Source organism: Macaca thibetana, chromosome 11, assembly GCF_024542745.1.
Source record: "Macaca thibetana thibetana isolate TM-01 chromosome 11, ASM2454274v1, whole genome shotgun sequence".
NCBI classification, from domain to species: Eukaryota; Metazoa; Chordata; class Mammalia; order Primates; family Cercopithecidae; genus Macaca; species Macaca thibetana.
In genome coordinates this window covers 72641145-72662591 of record NC_065588.1, presented here as the reverse complement: position 1 = coordinate 72662591, position 21447 = coordinate 72641145, and the positions used below count along the sequence as shown (strand labels likewise).

At 36.0% G+C, this 21447-nt stretch overlaps 1 protein-coding gene across 12 annotated transcripts in view; it reads left to right on the top strand.

The window, feature by feature from the left end:
- The window catches only part of OSBPL8 (oxysterol binding protein like 8), a 217602-nt gene that overhangs the window by 93943 nt on the left and 102212 nt on the right, over nucleotides 1-21447 (top strand). For 3 of the 12 annotated variants that reach the window (XM_050748526.1, XM_050748527.1, XM_050748531.1), the window contains 3 exons: nucleotides 6193-6231; nucleotides 11503-11539; nucleotides 20020-20157. In XM_050748526.1, the coding sequence (XP_050604483.1) occupies nucleotides 6193-6231; nucleotides 11503-11539; nucleotides 20020-20157 (214 nt within the window). Of the gene's footprint in view, nucleotides 1-6192; nucleotides 6232-11502; nucleotides 11540-20019; nucleotides 20158-21447 lie in introns of those variants that run through there. The other 9 variants (XM_050748532.1, XM_050748534.1, XM_050748530.1 and 6 more) reach the window with 7 other exon arrangements.

Below are 21447 nucleotides of genomic sequence, written 5' to 3'. Positions count from 1 at the left end.
AAATTGTTGAAGATTTTGGAGCAGGGAACCAGCCTGTTCAGAGTTGTGATTTAGGAATATCAGCATGGCAAAATTGTGGAGTATTGGTGGGGCAACCAATTGAACGTTAGATTTATCTGGGATATTTTCAAAAACTGATGCACAGCTACATTCCTATTCAATTGAATTAGAATCTCAGAGGGTGAGTTGCATATATTAGTACCTTTTAAAGTTCGTTAGTTGATTTTGATGTGCAACTAAGGTTGAAAACCATAGAAATAGAGGTGGTTAGTTCAGGGAATAAGTTAGCATGCTCTTGTGAAATCTAGATAAAAGGCAATTAAAACTTCTGTGGTAGTGGCAGCAGAATAGAAACTATGTAAAAGGAATTAGAGATGCAAATCAGCAGGACCTGGTGATTGATTGGATGTGTGGTTTCAGGAAGATACTAAAGACCAATTTTACATGTACTAAACATGTAGAATCTTAAAAATGATGTTAAGATGGTGGTATCCTCATTTTACAGATGCAGAAACTGAGATAAAGGGAAATTATGTAGCTTTTCCTGAGCTATACAAGAAGTAGACGATGGAGTCAGGCCTTGAACTCAGGCCTTTGCATATCGAATTACATTTTCTTTCTATAAGTTTTAGGGCATTAATGTGTTTAGCATTAATTCATACTGGATGAGATGACACTGTTATAGATGACCATATACGATGCAGAAGGGATCATAAGAGTCACTTATTTTAGTGGAGTTGAAAAGTCATTATTATCAAAAAAGTGTTTTTAGACGAGGTAATGCTTAACCTGAGTGTTGAAAGGAACTTAGGTATTTGCCTGGTGAAGGTGAGAATGGCATTGTAGACAAAAGGAGCTGTGAGAGTAACAAGTAAATTGTTCAACAACATGGTATGTTTGAAGAAGTGAAAGTAATTATCAGTTTGTCACTTTTGTGATGTGTAGGATTCATGGGTGTTTGGAGGAATGCATGACGTAAGATTGACAAAATTGCGAAGAGCCTTGAAGATGGGGTTAAATGTTTTTCTCTCCAGTTTTGGTAGGCTGTGGGAGCCTACCAAGTCCAAAACCATTGAAGTGGTTCAACCATGTTGTTGAACAACGTTAGAAGGCTCTCTGTGATACCAGTATAAACTACTTAGGTGTAAGAAATTCAGGTGGCAGGTAGTAGCAGTAACTGTGGACATGAGAAATAAAGGATAAACATGATAGACTATGTAGAACTTTAGGACCTTGTCCTGGACTTAATATTAGGAGTGGAGGAGAATATAGATGAGGAAAATAAAAGTGAAGGAGAAGTTTAGAGTGACTTAAAGGTTTCTCTGTTGTGTGATTTGGTGGGAGGTACCATTCATTAAGGGAGAAAATATAGGAAGAAGAGCAGGGGCAGAGAGAGGAAAGATGAAGTCAGTTTTCCACATGCTGAGTTTGAGATGTGTATCCAAGCGGAGGTGTCCAGAGGCTTGGTGTTCCGTACAGTTCCTCATTTAATCCTTTCTATAATACTGTAAGGTAGATGTTACTCTGTTTTTAAAAGATGAAGAAACCAAGGCTCTGAAAGAGTAATTTGCATAAAGTCAGTTAGCTAGACAGACAGCACTAGGATCTAAATGTAAATATTCGAATTCTCTTATTGAAAGAAAGGGCTATTTTTTTTTTGTTATAAACTCATCTATATTACACCTAGACTTTTAAGCATCTTTTTAAGGTTTTTATATTCATTACCTAATATAATTTTTTGTATACATTGAAAAATATGTGATACATGATCTATTTTATTTAATCCAAAGCTTTATTTTCCTGTAACTATTAATAATTTTGACTTTTTTTATCTAGGCTGAATATTTTGACATTTGGGCACCATGTAGTTGCAGAGACATGAGGAACAGTTGCTAACTGCATTCTTATGTGTGGTAGATTGATGAGTCATGGGGGTTGACGTTTCCATGTTATTATTAGCAGTCTTGCCCGTGGCTTGATGCTATGCAGTGTGATATACTAATCAGTGATTTGTTAGAAATGGAATAGAAATCTAGAAGGCATGAAGGTATTTTTTTTGCAGCTCTTATGTCTTAATTTAGATCTCAGTCATGATTTAATCTAGAATGTAGGCTCACATATCTCTATGTAAGAATGCAAAGAATTGGCCAAAATGAAATTTCAAGTAAGATGAGCTTTTATTTCAGATTGACAATTGAAATGTGTGAAACAGGTCATAAGATGAAGCATCAGACACTGAAATGTTTATGTATATGTCAGCTCATATAGCCAGTTCTCATATCACCTGGCATGATTGTGATGTGATAATATGGTTTCGGTTGTGCTATTTTATAACCTTTTCAGGCAACTGTGGCTGGTTAGGCCAGATTTAGAGGAAAATGTTAATGAAGTTAAAGCTCAACGTTATGGCTTTAATTCTTTTAGTGGGCAGTAAACTTTTTCTGGTTTCCGAACCACAGAGTCCACCAGCAGTCTCACCAGATGCATGCCATTAGTTACAAGTGAAAATCATATTGGTTAATTTTGAGCTTCTCTTGTATGTGAAGATCTTGATAAAGGAGGTTGGATGAATCATGGCAAGAGACTACCAGTGCCAGAAGAAATATAATTCATGTTTCATTACCAAAAACTGATTGTGAATCTGTAACAATGTTATTTTATGCAGGACAGAACTATTTAAGGAAAAGAATGAGGGGATTCTTAGTGATGGAATTTGGGCTTATCAGATGGCCAGAGACTTTGTGCTAGGTATTAGGGTTGTAATCACTAAGCCTCTTTTTTTTTTTTCTTTTCTTGTCTTTGTTCATTCAGTATTTGTTGAATGTCCACAATGGTGCCAGGCTCTGTTCTAGTTTTAAGGGATATAGCAGTGAACAAAATAGACAAAATTCCCACTCTAGTGGAGCTAACATTTGAGTAGAGAAAGAAAAAAATATATAAATATGAACTGTGTTATGAGATTATTGCTGTGATGAAAAATAAAGCAGGGTAAGAAGGAGAGAGAGTAACAAAATAGGGGATGAGTGCTATTTCCTGGGAATATTATGCAAGTATTCTGATGAAGTAGCTTTTGAGCAGAATCCTAAAGGAAGTTTTCTAGGCAGAAATAAGAACTAAGTGTAAAGCTTGCATATCTGTTGGGCAGACAGTAGTGGTTAGTCTGTAAGCAGTCGGGGTTGTGGGAAAGGGTGAGTGAAGGGTCTTTCCTCCTCCTCAGGAAGGTGGAGGTACAGGGTCAGTGTTCCTAGGAACACATGGAGCTCTGTGGGCCTTCCCCTGCAATCCGACCTGATAATAGAAGGAAGCAGTGACAAGACAGATGGAATATCTATTTGTTATGCCTGCAGTGGGAGGTCAGGAAATCCATTATCAAGGATGTCATGCTTTATATAAGAAGAATGAATTCACCAGGAGAATCATTGGAATGGCCTTGAGAGGCTGCAGCTCAGGAGAGGGTAAGGTAGGAAACTGATTTGGGGAGTTAGTGGTGAACTGAGCTCTTTAAAAAATCAAGTCAATGGAATCACATGAGGAAATCATGTTGAATGGAAATGAGAGATTCTAGGATGTAGGGGAGCCAGAGAGAGGGAGGAGAAAGAGAAAATAGGTTGGAAACTAAGAAGGGGCAGAGTTTTCAGAAAAGGAGTGGTCAGCAGTGGCAAATGCTAGAGGAGTGGTCAGTGTTAGGTTGAGCTAGGGAACGGTAAGGCTGTGCTAGACCTGAGTTGTCTGATAGTGTAGCCACTTCCCACATGTTACTAATTTAAAGTTAACCTAATTAAATTAAAAATTGTTCCTTAGTTTTACTAGCCACATTTCAAGATTTCAATAGCTACATGTAGGTAGTAGCTACCCTGTTGGACATTACAGATATGCACTATTTCCATCGTTGTAGAAAGTTCTATTGTGACAGCACTGTACTAGACCATTATAATGGTGGAGAAAAGTTAAATAACAATTGAATTGTTTATTTATTTATATAACAAGAGAGACAATACTGTGAGATAATTATGAATTATCAAAGAATTCACATTAGAAAGTCAGAGTTGGAGAATGATAACTTCATCTTGAACGTAGGTAGCAGAATTGGCAGTTTGAGCTCTCAAAGTGAGGGGTTTGTTGAGTGTCTGCTATGGTGCCAAGCTCTGTTCTAGTTTTAAGAGATGTAGCAGTGAACAAAATAGACAAAATTCCCACTCCAGTGGAGCTAACATTGGAGTGGAGAAAGACAGAAAATACATATAAAAATTTCAAGCTATTGAGTAGGGAAGCAAAAAGAAAGTAGGGAGAAAATTACAGATCACTTTAAACAATTAGTTTTACTAGGCAGAATTTTAGCTAAGTGGAGTTTGAGTTAAGTGGAGATGTGAGACTGTCTTGTAGAAAATCATTATTTCTGTGGGATGGATAGTTGGGCCAAATTGTAAAATATTTTAACTATCCGTGTTGGGGGCTTATTTTTAAAAGAACAGGGTGCCACCAGACTTTCTTTAGTGGAGGAGAAATGAGGCCAGAGTGACTGCCTAGAAAATTAAGTTGGTAAATTAATCACTTTTTTCTGGGTCCTTTCTTAGTCTTTCTCATTTGTTTTAATAATAAGTAATTCTGCCTTATGTCTATATACTGATTTTCAAAACAAATTTATATAGAATACTCATGTAAACTATTAAGCCTCATAACAATTCTAGAAATGTGTAAGGTTTAATAATTAGTGCATTTACAAAGGAGAAAAAGGAACCTCACAGAAAGAAGTTAAGTGGCATGCTAATGATGGGATAGCTTGAAGAATGAGTAATGTTGGGTAGACTGGAGATCACTTATGTTAGTGTTGAATAAACCGTAATACATACTGTCTTCTATGTGTGGTGATCTTGGCAGTAGGGACTATGTTTTTATCATGTTTTTTAATTCTGGTATGTAGCATAGTAAATGAATGAGTGGGCTGAGACTGCAGGCAGGGACATCTACTGAAAGGGAGATGCAGAAATTGACACATAAGGTGATGTGGGTCTGACATAGGGGGCACTAATGGGAAGTGAAAAAAAAAGACTGAATGTGAAATAGGCACCATAGAGGCAAAAAAATCAGAATTTAATAATTTAATCCGATATTGGGGGAAATGTCTCAGATGAATCAAGGGTTTATGCCTGAGTGTTTGAAAGAAAAATGGGCAAATCAGCATGGAAGCTGGTTTCTGAGAGAAAGCTGACTACTATCCCTGATACAAAGATGTAAAGCCCTTCCTTTGTTAACATAATTTTAGAACTAGAAGGATATGCAATAATGTACATTATATGTCCAAACATATACATAGAAATGTTTTGAAGTTTTGGAGATATGCTAGGTATGAAGAAGAAACTAGGAAGTTATCTGAATATAGGTAATAAATGAGCCTTGAGCATCAATGGAACCTGCAGGAAAAGAGCCGGTAGAGGAAGAACAACAAATAGTTGAGATTGAGCACTGGTAATGGCCATTCACTTATTGGCTGGGAGGACTAAGTGTGGAGGCAGGAAAATAGAAGAGAAGCCAGAGCAGAGGAGTATTCTTAGAAACCAAAAGAGGCTTACATGAGAAGACTGATAGACTTAAATACATAAAGGAAGGATATAAAGTGTGAAAAAGTACCAGGCCAATGCCAGAGAAGACTCCACAGGTTGGCAAATTAACTGTAATTTCCTGATGACTCAGATTGAAAAAAATATTTTTTTTTTTTTTTTTTTTTTTTTGGAGACAGGGTTTTTTGTTCTTGTCCAGGCTGGAGTGCAATGGCACAATCTTGGCTTGCTGCAACCTCCATCCCCCGGGTTCAAGCGATTCTCCTGCCTCAGCCTCCCAAGTAGCTGGGATTACAGGCACCCACCACCACGCCTGGCTAATTTTTTGTATTTTTAGTAGAGATGCCATTTCACCATGTTGGCCAGGCTGGTCTCGAACTCCTGGCCTCAAATGATCCGCCTGCCTCAGCCTCCCAAAGTGCTGGGATTATAGGCATTAGCCACCATGCCCGGTCTAGAAGAAGATTTTTTTAAAAAGATTCAATTTTCAGTGTAGAAGTAATTTTGAAAAATAGCTATTACTTAAAAGATTATTGCACCACTTAATTCATTTGATAAATTCTGGGTGCTCTCTAGATTCAGATTTAAGTGTATGAGATTAAATCACTCCTGAGAAAATTTGTTTTCTTTTTAGATATTGCCATATTCAGAAGTTGCTGAAGTTCAAGAGACAGTGAGTAATATGTGGTGCTGTGTGCGACATGTTAACATTTTTTCATCTTTTTAGGATTTCAAGTTGGATTCTTAAAATATACTTCCCACTATACTTAATCACAGATAATTATGTCATAATAAGAAATAAGCTAGTGTAGATTGAAAAATATCAGTTAAACACTGTTTATATTTTTTCCAAAATGTAAGTTTTTTTGACTGTAAAAATAATGCATACTAGTGTACCATATTTAAACAATACAGAAAAATATAAGTAAAATCCTACCTCCTAAAGTTAACTACTATTGATATTTTGGTGGCATCTTTCCCAAGTTTGTATGTGTATAATAAAATTTATAAAGGTAGGGTCATATCATACAAGCTTCTTTATAACCTTTTAAAAGCCAATATATAATGCATGTTTTTTAGTAGGTGAAGAATAAACTTTTTGTGTGTGTGTGGGGGGACAGAGTCTTGCTCTTTCGCCCAGGAGTGCAGTGGTGTGATCTCGGCTTACTGCTACCTTCACCCAGGTTCAAGCAATTTTCCTGCCTCAGACTCCAGAGTATCTGGGATTACAGGCGCGTACCACCACGCGTGGCTAATTTTTGTATTTTTAATAGAGGCAGGGTTTCACCATGTTGGCCAGACTGGTCTCAAACTCTTGACCTCAAGTGATCCTCATGTCTTGGCCTCCCAAAGTGCTGGGATTACAGGTGAGAGCCACTGCACCTGGCTGGAAAAAGAAACTTTAATGACTTCATGCTATTTCATTGTGTGAAGGTATTTTATTACCCTGTTTAAAACAGGTTACTTCTTTAGATTACTGTAAATGGTGTTATGGTAAATATCCATGGACACATTTTTTTTTTTTTCGAGATGGAGTCTCGCTCTGTTGCCCAGGCTGGAGTGCAGTGGCACTATCTTGGCTCACTGCAAGCTCCACCTCCTAGGTTCACGCCATTCTCCTGCCTCAACCTCCCAAGTAGCTGGGACTACAGGTGCCCGCCACCACACCCAGCTAATTTTTTGTATTTCTAGTAGAGACGGGGTTTCACCGTGTTAGCCAGGAAAGTCTCGATCTCCTGACCTCGTGATCTGCCTGCCTCAGCCTCCCAAAGTCCTGGGATTACAGGCGTGAGCCACCGCGCCCAGCCGGACACATCTTTTTGAACATTTTGTATGATCCCCTTATTAATATTCCTAGAAGGGGAATTGCTGGATCAAAAGTGCGATTAGGTTATTTTTAAATATCTGCTTGGTAGGCCAGATCATATTCTTTATCCAACAGTGAAAAGCTGTAGTTCCAAGACAAATACTCCTTTAAAATCTCTCCCATGAAACTCAGGGGTAAAATGTGCACAAGTACGTTTTGCAGATGATTACAGGAATATTAAAAATTCAGCTAAGTGTAGAGTGATGAGTCCTGTTAAAAGAACAGACAGTTCTCAACTGCACTATATAGCTCTCTCTGAAGTTTCTTATTCTAAGGGCTTATAATAATGCTAAATAGAGCATTCTTCAGATGTTTTGTATACTCTTTCTGAATTGTAGTTTCTCAGAGCCAGCTGCAGCAGAATTGCTACTGTAACAACTTGATCAACTTTATTGGGTGAAAAGGTGCCACCGGCTACATCAGTGCTTGATGAGCTCTTTGTCATGAGTCAGATGAGTTAAATCAAGCCATGATGTATATTAAGAGGAAAGTGCTGTGCCAAAGGGAATGGAATCAAAGCTATAGATTGCGTGGGATTACTTCTTTAGTAGTGTGGCCTTCCATCGTGATTTGAGACTGAGAAGTTTCCCAGGCCCTAAAGGTTGTGTGTTTACTGCTAATTATAGATGAGGTGGCAAATATTTAGACATAAAATAAAATACAATCACATTTTTTTGCATAGTGCACTATTTCTGAGATTTATAGACTAAAATTAGTAAACATTTGGGTAATGGCTATAAATATTTCATGCTTTTAAATACTTTGGTAATATGTCTGAAACTTTTATTATCGATATAGTTACCAATATATCTTATCGATATAACAAAATTAGTGAGATAACTGGACATTGTGGGATAATGGTAAACATAAGTTACTGAAATAGAGTCAATTAGAGAAACTTTCTTTTTAGAGACAGGGTCTCACTATGTTGCTCAGGCTGGAGTGCAGTGGCTATTCACAGGTGCGATCATGGATCATGGATCATGGTACACTGCAGCCTTGAACTCCTGGGCTCAAGCAATCCTCCTGCCTCAGTCTCCCATGTAGTTGGGGCTGCAAGGCGCCCATGATGACCTTTTTCTGAATAAACTGAGAAGCTGTTCTTGGATTCTCTGAGATTCTAGCTTTATTTAGGTTCTTTAACAAAAACCAAGAAGAACGCCTAGCATTTTACTTTTTAAATATTGTACAAGGTAATTGGGTACAGTGGTTCCACAACAGTAATTTCACATTGTTTTTATTCGTGTGTTATACAACATGGTACTGTACAAATTTGACCCAGGTCCTCGAAGTGGTAAGAATTAGTATGGGGCAGTTTAGCCATGTGCAGAAGACTTCAGTGATGTATATGTTACTTTGTAAATTTGATATGTAATCCTCAGTTACTTATATCCTGTTTCCCATTGACATCACTTACAAGCAACTCTGGAAGGATGATTTCGCTTAACTCCTAGTTTAGTGCTTTTGTATCCATATCCTTTTGAGGAAGGTTTCTGAAGCCATGTTTATTTTTCATTGTGTTTCAGCTTTGCATTTGCAGTGTTTGAGTGTGATTCTTAGTTGTGTTGTTCGTTATAATATATGTTTTTCTAGGGCCTGTTCTTTTATCCTATGGCATTTTCCAATCTCTTATGATTAAGCCATTCAGGTCATATATCATAACTCTCATATTTATCATAATTTATATTTTTCTTACCAGCCTGAACCTTTCCCTTTACAGATTTGTATATCCAACTGCTTGCTTGACATTTCCACTTGGATGAATGTCTGGCATGCATTTCAAACTTAGTTTGATCCAAAGTGACCTCCTTATATTTCTCCCTGTAAACTAGCTGCTCTCACTATCTTTTCTGTCTCAGATAATGACAGTCCCATCCTTCCAGGTGCTCAAACCCCAACATTTGACATTACTTTGTTCCTGCCTTTTTTTCTTTTATCTCACATTTGGTCTATTTAGAAATCTTGTTTCCTCTATTTTCAAAATATATTTGGAGCTCAGCTACTTTTCATCACCTTCACTGCTAACACTTTGGTCCATGATTCACCCTCTCTCCTAGATTATAGCAGTAACCTCCGAAGTGGTTATACCTTTGTCTCTCTAGTCCGTTATCAACATAGCAATCACAGTGATTCTGTTAAAATATAATCAGACCGTGTCAATTATCTTCTCAAAACCATCCAGTGGTTCCCCATCTTATTCAAAATAAAACTGACTACACTGGGTGCAGTGGCTCATGCCTGTAATCCCAGCACTTTGGGAGGCTGAGGTGGGTGGATCACAAGATCAAGAGTTCGAGACTGGCCTGGCCAATATGGTGAAACCCCATCTCTACTAAAAATACAAAAATTAACCAGGTGTGGTGGCACGTGCCTGTAGACCCAGCTACTGGGAGGCTGAGGCAGAAGAATCACTTGAACCTGGGAGGCGGAGGTTGCAGTGAGCCGAGATCACACTACTGCACTCCAGCCTGGGCAGCAGAGCGAGACTCTGCCTCAAAAAACAAAAAAAGAAAGACTGACTGGGGGTGGAGGGTGGAGTAGGAGATCTGCTTCGAAGTTCACCTAGTGGTGTTGGCCGACCTCACTAACACCATAGTTCTTTCACCTAGTGGGCCTCTCTACAAGACTGACATATGAAGTGACAGTGGTTCCCCAGGGTAATCTTTCTTCAAGAGACTGAGAAACTGCATGCAAGATGGAAGTCACAGTCTCTTTATAATCTAATCCCAGAAGAGACATCCCATCACTTTGGCTGTATTCTGTTCATTAGAAGTGATTTAGGGCCTGGTGTGGTGGCTCACATCGGTAATTCCGTCACTTTGGGAGGTGGAGGCGGAGGCTGGAGGATTGCTTGAGCCAAGGAGAATATAACTTTGTCAACTTTAGTTTGTATGTAAAACAAAAGAATGAGATTAAATGGGAAACTGCACAAACATGAATAGAGCAAATGCCTTCAAGGCATTAGAAGATCATTTCAGGTATTGTAAAAAGCCATCACTTAGGGAAGGAATAGGTCCAAGATTTTATCCAAGGAGGTCACAAAAGCCTAAAGCAAACAACTGCTAACTTGTTTTGTCACAGTCAATTAAGATCCTCAAGCCTCTTTAAGACCAACAAATAATGTAATTATCGGGAATTTTTTGTTTCTGTTATTGCATTTGTTTTGATATGTTACTGTATTTGGTATTTAAAGTGAAGGAGAGCTGAGAACTCTGTTCCTACCAGAACCAAAGCACTTATCCATAGGCAACATTTAGAGTAATTTATGTTAAAATAGTTACTAAACAGAAGGTCAGCAGCCTTTTTCCTGTTTCTTTTAGTTGACTGCAAGTTCTTCATTCAAGGGTTGGATCTTCTGACTTCCCAAAGACCAGTAGCTCGAAATATTATGCTTGATTTTTACTGGGCCCTAAGAAAATTTTGTCTGACTTAATAAAACTTGTTTCTAATTAATGTTTCTATGTGTTTTTTTTTGACATTTGAGAAAAAATTTGTTCTACTTTGTTGATGCGTCTGTAGATGCTCTTCACACAATGCTTGGCATGTAACAAGTACTCAATAAATGTTCCTTACTCTTTTGTAGAAGAAACATACTAAACCTCCTTGTAGTGTTACGTGCTTTCATGGCATGCAGAACTAATCTTTAATAGTGCATGGGTGTTATATAGTTTTTAAACCACCTTAAATTTAAGGAATGCATAACTTGGCTGTCTCTTAAATTTCTGTGTAATTTTTACCTTTACTAACTCATATCTTGAATTATAATTGAAAGTAATTTTTGACTTAATTTTCAAAACGAAATACTTAGGCGATCCATTTTTTTCTTACCACCTTCATTTTCTAAAAACAAAACAAATATTTGATACTGCTTAATCCAAGATCTTTTTTTGTGTGTGGAAAAGGAATTTTCTTATAAATTATTACGGTTATTACTATTGATGTGCATGTGCTTTCTACTTATAAACTAATGCTATTTTCCTTGTCCTTTTGTTTCACTGCTGTTTCCATCCTGATGCATTTTGCTTCTTCCTGATTTGGACTGTATTTGTTTGCTGCTCAATTACCCTGCCTTAAAAGCTTCTTGGTGATAGCAAAGATGTCCTTGGGCCATCAAGTAAGTAGCTAAAGCTTGAACGGCATGTTTGGGGACATGATAATATTTTGATGTGTAATTATTATGAAAGGCAAATGGTGTTTCAATTTTGAATTATTAAGTCTTCTACTTTTCTTTCCAGGAATTGAAATACAAAGTAAAGAATATAAATGGTCATTTAGTACCCAGTGCCCCATCTGTTCTCATTGTCCATCTGAGATTCATAGGTAGTGTTTGTATACTTACATCTTGATTATCTAAAGATGCATTGTTTACTTAATTATCTAACTCATAATTTGGGACCTCTTCTTCATAGTATTTCTTTCTACAGTTATCACAAGGCATAGTTATAGCACAAGGATTTCACTGCCATAGGAATGGGAGAAACACGTTTGTCAGAATTTTTACTTAATAATTTGATTATGAAAATTGTTTTATACTTTGGGTATTTTATAAGTGAAACGTGTTTTACCTTAGGGATTTAGAAGATGTATCCTTGAAAATTATATCCAATTCACGTCAACAGATTTTACTGAGAGTTTTTTGGGGCAGGGAGCAGCAGACACTGCCAACTTTTGGATGTACATAATGGATGTACATGATTCCTGCCCCTAAAAATTTTTATAGTTAGCTAGGGAGTAAGAGGGGCAATTTTTATATTAAAAATCATATAATTGCTGAGGTGAAAGGAACTTCAGAAATTATCTAATAAAGCATTAATTTTATAGAGGAGAGCCTGAAGCTAAGACAGCACAAATATCCAAGAATTTAGAATTGGTTACTAGTCCAGTGTGTCTTCCTTCTACTGTTATTCAAAGATAGAAGGAAACTGTTAGTTTGTTGCATTCAAGTATAACAAAATAGTTAAAATTTTACTGCATCATAAATTAGATGAAGATTTTAACTTTATTGATGAATAATATAGGAAATTATATTGATTTAGGAAGTTTTATTATTGATTCCTGAACAATTATCTGATTATTGCAAGTCAGTTTACTGTTCTGGGACTTATATTTCATTGACCTAGGAAAGGAACTGAATGAGATAATGGTAAAGGTTTCTTCTAACTATGAACTTTTTTAGTCTAGATCAGTTGCTGTTTATCAGTTGCTGTAACTCTAACTGGTTATAGTATGTATGTAATTTTTTTTTTTCTAAAAAGAGGATTTAAAGTAATATGCTAAATTCCTTTTTTTTTTTTAACTCTTATTTTTTAGAGACAGGGGACTCACTCTGTCACCCAGGCTGGAGTACAATAGCACAATCATAACTCACTGCAACCTTGAACTTCTAGGCTCAAGAGATCTTCCTGCCGCCTGAGTAGCTAGGACTCCAGGCTTGTGCCACCACACCCAATTAATTTTTAAAATTTTTTGTAAAGATGTGGTCTCACTATGTTGCCCAGGGTGGTCTTGAACTCTTGGTCTCAAGTGATCCTGTGGCCTTGGCCTCCCAAAGTGTTGGGATTATAGGTGTGAGCCACCGTGCCTAGCCCTTTTTTCATTCTTAAATGCAGTAACTCAAAATATTTTATAAATATTATTTATTATACAATTATCATTCGGAAGTAGAAATCTTAAAAGTAGGAAAAAGAACACAAACCTCAAAATGTTGTTTTTTGATTTTCTTGAGACAGGGTTTTACTCTGACACCCAGGCTGGAGTTCAGTGGCACAATCACAGCTTGCTGCAGCCACAACTTCTCCCAGACACAAGCGATCTTCCCATCTCAGCCTCCTGAGTAGCTGGGACTACAAGCATGTGCCCAGCTAATTTTTTTTTTAATTATTATTTTTTGTAGACACAGGGTTTTCCTATATTGCCGAGGCTGATCTTAAACTCCTGGACTCAAGCAATCCTCCTGCCTTGGCTTCCCAAAATGCTGACATTGCAGGCGTGAGCAACTGCACCAAGCTTCAAAATATTTTTATGTTTTGTTGTTCAGCCTTGTGATACTTACTTGGCATATAATTTGAATGGATTCTTCAGTTTCTTTAATTACCTCATATATTTAGACATGGACTCAGGTGAACTGAATGGCACTGCTGAGCTTTATAAATAGAATAGCATTTTAAATATTAACTGAAATATTTTATCTTAGGAACTGGGTTTTTACAAATGGAGATATTTTTTACTTGGAATAGAAGAAATTTACTTAAGGTTATATATTTCAAGCATATATAAATAAAAATATGCATCATGATATTGGATATGACTTTATAATGTACTCTGCCAAGTACTAAAAGGCTGGGTCTGTATAATCGTTTGTTAGAGACCATATATCTTTTAAAGTGAAGTACAGTTGACCCTTGAACAAGACAACTTTAAACTGCACGAGTCCACTTCTATGTGTATTTTTAAAAATAAATATATTGGAAAAATTTTCTGAGATTTGTGACAATTTAAAACTCACAGATGAACTGTACCTTAGAAACATAGAAAAAATAAAGGAAAGGTTAGGTATATCATGAATGCATAAAATATATGTAGGTACTAGTTTATTTTCTCACTACTTTAAAATATACACAAATCTATTACAAAAGTAAACATTTATCAAAACTTTTCACACACACTGTACATGTTGCCATTCCCAGTTGAGAAAAATGTAAACAAACATAAAGATACAGTATTAAATTGTAACTACATAACATTAACTGGTACATACTGTACTACTGTAATAATTTTCTAGCCACTTCCTGTTATTACAATGAGCTCAGGTGTTGGGAATACATACTTAAATGCTGTGTGATTTATGCTAAATTTAAATACTAATCATCTCTGCATGAAGTTCTTTGCTCCAGTAAATTGCATATTGCTTTAAAAAGTCATTTCTCACCATTCTTGCCTATTTTCATCATATTTCGTGCAATATTGTAAACCTCGAGTAACACCGTGGGACCCATATGAAGTAACACTGTTGACGCTTCAGTTGCTCCAAGAAGCAGACGAAGGTCATGACATTACAAGAAAGAGTTTAATTGCTTAATATTTAGCTGTAGATTGAGGTCTGCAGTTGTGGTTGCTGCTATTTCAAACTGATGATTCATCTTGTAAATAGATGGCATAAACTTATATCAGTAAATACAGTATAGTACTATAATTGTATTTTCTCTTCTGATTTTCTTAATAATATTTTCTTTAGCTTATGTACATGCTATATTACATAATACAATATTTAATACATACATACAACATATACAATATGTGTTGACTCTTCGTATTATGTATAAGGCTTCTAGTCAACAGTAAACAGTAGGCTATTAGTACTTAAGTTTTTGGAGGGTCAAAAGTTAAATGCACTTGTTTTTTTTGACACAGAGTCTTACTCTGTCACCTAGTGCAGGAACGCAACCTTGGCTTACTGCAGCCTCTGTCTCCTGGGTTCAGTAGCTGAGGTTACAGGCATGCACCACCATGCACAGCTAATTTTGTATTTTTAGTAGAGATGGGATTTCACCATGTTGGCCAGGCTAGTCTCAAACTCCTGACCTCAAATGATCTGCCTGCCTCCCAAAGTGCTGGGATTACAGGTGTGAGCCACCACTCCCAGTCCCTAAATATACATTTTTGACTGCTTAAACATCAACTGTAATTTCATGGTACTTGATTAGGATCTGTACTATTGAATGAAAAAACTACATGATCTATACTGACATTTAAATTATTGGAGTATTTGAGAAAAGGTATACTTTAGAAGAAAAGGAGATACAGGATTTACATACAGGTTATTATTTATGACTTTAAAAAATTACTTCATCTTATTTTAGCTTCCACTTAGATTAAAGGCAGACTTTGAAACTTGTAAAATTCCTCAAATTTTATATTGATGAGTTGAATTCAGAAGGTAAAAATGTTAGTTTTTGATTCATGTTCTCCTTAGATGCAGCAGATATGTTAATTAACTATTTCAGTGTGATTTCTACTAAAGATGAGTAATGTTATGAGTAGCAAAGCAGGTTGCTTTACTTCCACTTGAAGTAGAAACAGCAGAGGGCACTGTAATGTTATCTTTGGTAGGTGAGACAGTAAAACTGCACTGGAATCACACAGTGATTCATTTGCCAGATATCTAGTCAGTCGTTTAGAGAGTATTTAGTGAGTATCAGTTATATGCCAAGGGATACAGAAAAAAAAGTCACTGTCCCTCTTAAACTTATATTTGAATAGTCTACTATTATGTAACTGATGTAGGAAATCATAGTGATTTTTATATTCCCCAGCTTCTTTTGTCTGTATAGTTGTTAATGCTTGTGAATGGGGTGAGGAAACAAATAGAAACATGGGCTTTCTGGTTTTTTTGGTAAAAAGGTGCACTCTGTATATTGCTGTTTCTGCATACTCTCTTACTTCACGGTTATCAAAATCATATAGTAATACTTCCATCGAAAATGGATTAGAAAAGGTGAATAGAGCTAACTTCACAGTTCAGGCTGTTTTAAAGTTATTCAAGACATAGACACCTATGTTTTACTGACAGAATACTAAAACCTACGTTAATTCTTCTTGTGGTTCTTATAAAGTATTTTAAATTAACGTTAAATGTTCTGTCTGATATGACACAAAAGAATATGTGTCATATGTAAATGAGAGCATAATTGTACAATGAGCACTTATTGACCTATCATTCAGCTTAAGAACTAGAATCTTCCACGTACCTTCCGTCTTTCCATCTGCTGCTTTTTTATCCCGGAGCCTGCCCCAAGAGGGCATGACTAGGTTGTATTTTTTTCTTTTTATTATTCTTTGCTTTTTAAAAAGTTGGTTTTATTGTTGTTTTTTACTCACGTATGTATCACTAGATTTTGCTTGTTTTTTAATTTTAAAAAGTGGTGTCATGGTTTATATAATTTTCCAGGACTTGCTGTTTGTAGTTACTTTTTTTTTTTTTTTTTTTTTAAGTTTTTAAAGAGACAGGGTCTTGCTCTGTTGCCCACCCTAGGGTTCTTTGGTGTTATCACAGCTTACTGCAGCTTCGAACACCTGGGTTCAAGTGATGCTCCCACCTCAGCCTCCCTAGTAGCTGGGACTACAGATGCCTGCCATGCTAGGATTACAGCATGAGCCACCACGCCCAGCTAACATTTTTTATTTTTATTTCTTTTAGAGCTAGATCTTGTTATGTTGCCTAGGCTGGTCTTGAACTCCTGGCCTCAAGCAATCCTCCCATCTCAGCCTCCTGAGTAGCTGGGATTATAGATGCAAGCCACTGTGCCTGGCTGTAATTAACATTTTACTTTTAATATTCAATCATGTTGTTTGTTGATTCCTGATCATTCCTGTTTAGTGCTATACACTATTTCATTGTATGCATATGCCACAATTTATTAAAATTCATTTTTTTCAATTGATGAATATGTTTTGGTTTTTACTGCTATAAACAGTGTTGCTATGAACATTCTTATTCTTGCCTCTTGGTACACACCTGTGAGAGTTTTTCTAGATACCAAGAGTGGAATTGTCAGACCCACAGGGTATTCAGTTTTATATAAGAAGCTCACATTGCTTTCGAAAGTGCTTGTATCAACTTATACTCCACTAATAGTGCTTAAGATATCTCGATGATCCCATCCTCATCAGTATTTGGTATTATCAGAGATTAATCTTTGTTAATTTTACTGAGTATAAAATATTTATTATTTTGATTTGTATTTGCCTCATTATTGAAAAAGGATGAACATCTTTTCATACATTTATTGCCTGTTTGCAGTTTTCTTCTGCGAATCACTGTTCAAGTCTTTGCCCTATTTTGCTATTATGATGATGTTCTTTTTCTATTGATTTATAGTAGTTTTTTTTTTTTTGAAGAGCATTCTAGATACCAACCTTTTGTTAATTATGGGTGTTGCAAATATCTTGTTTTGTGCCTTTTCAGTTTATGATATCTTTAAATAAATTTATACTTTTAATATTGAACTTACTGATCTTTTTATTTTTGGGTTAGTGTTTTTTTGTGTCTTTTTAAAGGAATCTCTGTCCCAAGTTTATGAAGATACTCTCTTATTCTAAAGGTTTTCCAGTTTTGCTTTTTACATTGTGTCTGTAGTCTTCATAGAAGTATTCTTTGCGTGTGGTAAGAAGTAGAGTTCTATCTACTTTTCCAATATTGATGACCAGTTGAAACCTCCTATGGTGAACTGAGTAATTTATTTTCCCGATTTCTGTTGTATATCTGAACTCCATGTATGTATGTGTCTGTTTCTGAAAGCTATCTGCTATGTTCTGTAGGTCAGTTTATCTCTCTGCATCAGTACCATACATTTAAAATTATTTTTTAATAATTATTTTTAGGAATCAAATGAATCTTGGATTTAGTAACTGAAAGAGACACCATATATTTTATGATGTTTTCTAAAAATATAAAGTTGGTTTATTGATTCATTCAATAGAATTTTATTGAACATCTTTAGTATGGTAGGAAGCAACACGTTCAATATGGCAGGAAGTTTACAGGACTTGAGAATTTATGGGAAAATAAGGCAGACAAAACTTCCTTCTCTCATGGAATTTAATGTCTACTGGAGGAAGACAAGCAATAAATAAACTATATTATTTCAGATAATGATAGGAGCTACAATGAAAATCATGTAAGGTAAAGTGATAGAGTATAACTGTGAAGTGGTGGGTACTAACTCTAAAAATAAAATGCTTAATTGTGCTGTGTTAAAATTAAGAACGTACTAAAAAGCACCATGAAGAAACCAAAGGGCTTTTCTGAAGAGATGACATTTGAGCCCAGACAACAAATGAGAGGAGCCAATAATGTGATGATCTGGGGTAGGAATATTCCAGGTAGAAAGAACAAGAGGTATAAAGCCCTGTGACTGGGCAAAAGATGGCCTTTCTTGAGGAAATACCAAGAAGACTATTATGGCAGGAGCTTATGATTTTAAAAGATTGCTCGGTAAGAGAAAGAGAAAAATAAAAACACATCTAAGGTTTTGGCCTGAGAAAGTAGTGAGAGGGGAGTAGTGATGGCACAAACTGAGATTGGGGAGAGGCAGGTTTGGAGGATGAGCAGAATCAAAAATTACATTCTAGATAAATCTGAGATGCCTGTAAAAGGTGATTATAAGGCAGGCAATTGGGTATGTAAGTTTGAGTTTAGTGGGAGATATGAAGTTGGGAGTCATCAGTCTATTTTTTAAAATTGACTTGGAAAAATAATTTTTTATATTTTGGATGAAAAGTGCAGTGTTTTTATATTTTTACTTTGGAATCTAAGGAGCTGAAATAAAATTTTGAGAACTATCACAATAGAAAACATTTTAAACCAATTAGATTTAAAGGACATGATGATAAAAAGGTGAATGTGAAATTCTGAAATTCTGTGTTGACAAGTAAAACCTATGGTGGAGACTAAATCATCTTTTTGGGGGGCATGGAGTTTTGCTCTTGTTGCCCAGGCTGGAGTGTAATGGCATGATCTCTGCTCACTGCAACCTCCGCCCACCAGGTTCAAGCAATTCTCCTGCCTCAGCCTCCCTAGTAGCTGGGATTACAGGCGTGCCAACACGTCCGCCTAATTTTTGTATTTTTAGTAGATACTGCGTTTCACCACGTTGGCCAGGATGGTTTCGAACTCCTGGCCTCTGGTGATCTATCTACCTTGGCTTGCCAAAGTGCTAGTAAATCGCCCTTTCTTAAGATGAAACTTGAGTTTTTATAGGCTGAAAGCATAGGAATATAAAATGAAAGAATGTGGAGATCTTCAGGTACTTTGGACTTGGCAGTTTACCCTTTTTTCATTGAGTGTTTTCACTTTGTTTCTGCTCTCTGAAACTGGGCCTGGCTCGCTGTTACTGAGCAATAGATAGTAGGATGGCCAAAGGGGTGAGAAGCAACTTCAAAGCACTACTTAAATTGGTTATTGGGCCAGCAAGCTTTAAGAGACAGACTTTGGAACCAAATGGTTCTGAGTTAGAATCTTGCCTCTATTACTTACTGTTTAACCTTAGGCAAGGCAATCTCTGACCCTCAAGTTTCCCCCTCTCTAAAACAGTTATCATACCGACTTTTCATGAAAATTAGAAATTAGACTAGAAATTCTAGTGAATGTCAAATATTATTTTATACTGCTAGTAATTTGTAGTTTTTCTGATTACTAATGAGGCTGAGTATCTATATATATTTATTGACCATTTGTATTTTTTTTTTGGGAAATGACTCTTTTGCTTATTGTTTTGTTGGTAAATATAAAGAGTAAATAAATAGCACAATGGAAGGCACACAGTAAACCTTAGGCCTTTCATTATCAGTTTCATTATTATAATGTCTATAATTTGTATATTTGATTCAAACATACCTGTTAGTCAATTCTTCTTGGATCAGTAACAAACCAACGTGAAAACAAGATGACTATGAGAATTTATTAAAGTATTGAGTTGGTAAAATGAATATAACCACCAAGGCCATTTCAGTTATGATCTTATTCCATGTTATTAACTATACTATTATGTAAATCTATGACTTTAGTACTAATTATTTTTCTCTCCTTTCCTTGAGCTGTTGTAGCAAACAGTGACGAATCTCAACTTCTGACACCAGGAAAGATGAGTCAGCGCCAAGGAAAAGAAGCTTATCCAACGCCAACCAAAGATTTGTATCAGCCATCTCTTAGTCCAGCAAGTCCTCATAGCCAGGGTAGGAAGTTGTGATTTTCATGTTTTGTTTTGTTTTTGGAGGGGAGAAGGGGAGAATGACATCTGGGGACTATCATATTTTTTTTCTTTTTAACTATTTGGTTTTGTAAGGGGTTTTGTTTGTTTTGTTTAGGTCATCTATAATACTCTTGAAATGAGTACACTTTCCTTTAGACTTACAATTTTTTTAATATTCTCCAACATATTTCGTTAGTTATATCATTCATCTAATTTGGTGATTCTTACACTTTTTGGTCTCATGGTTCCTTTGTAGTCTTAAAAATTATTGAAGACTGTGAAGCACTTTTCTTTATGTGAGTTATATCTATTGATATTTATTATATTGTAAATTAAAACTAGAAATTTAAAAATTTAATCCATTTAAAGGAATAAACCCATTACATGTTAATATAAGTAACATTTTTATTAAGAATTACAATGTTTTCTCTCCCTTTACTCCCCAAAAAGTTGATTGAGAAGGTTGGTATTGGTTTATCCCAGGATTTCTCAATCTTGGAACTATTTTCAGGATTTCTCAACCTTGGCACTATATTGGCCTGGACAGTTCTTTGTTGTAGAGGGCTGTCCTGTGCATTATATGATGTTTAGCAGTATCCCTGGCCTCTACCCAGTAGATGTCAATAGCAGTTTCCCCAGTTGTGACAACCAGAAATGTTTGCAGATGTTGCCAAGTGTCCCTTGAAGGACAAAATCATCCATGATTAAGAACTGCTTTTTGGCAGTTTTTGCAAATCACTTTAATGTCTAGCTTAAAAGACACCTGCATTTTTGTATCTGCTTCTGTAGTCTGTTGTGGTGTGATGATCCGATTGAAGTATATGAATAAAATCTGGCCTCACGCATATATATGTGTATATATATGTGTATATATATATATAGAGAGAGAGAGAGAGCTGGAAAAGGAGGATTACATTGTTAGGTTTTATACATAATTATAGATATTCTTTGATAATATGTCAAAACTTGACTAGTAGTAATTTTCTTAATGTTAATTGCAATCTGGAAACTGAAGCGCTATCAGTACACTTTTCATACTCTGTTAAAATTCACTCTTGAATTTTGAATGGCTCTTTATTCTTGCATGATTTTGTAACATCATGCATTAGTCATTTGGAAAATATTTGCTCACTGAATTATGCAGATCTTCCAAGTGTTGACACATTAAAAAATATAGTACAGAGAAGGGCTTTATGTACACTTCTCATTCTGTTGCACAGAATATTAAAGTCTTGTGTACTAAAGGCTCAAGAACAATAATTTTTACTTCTTC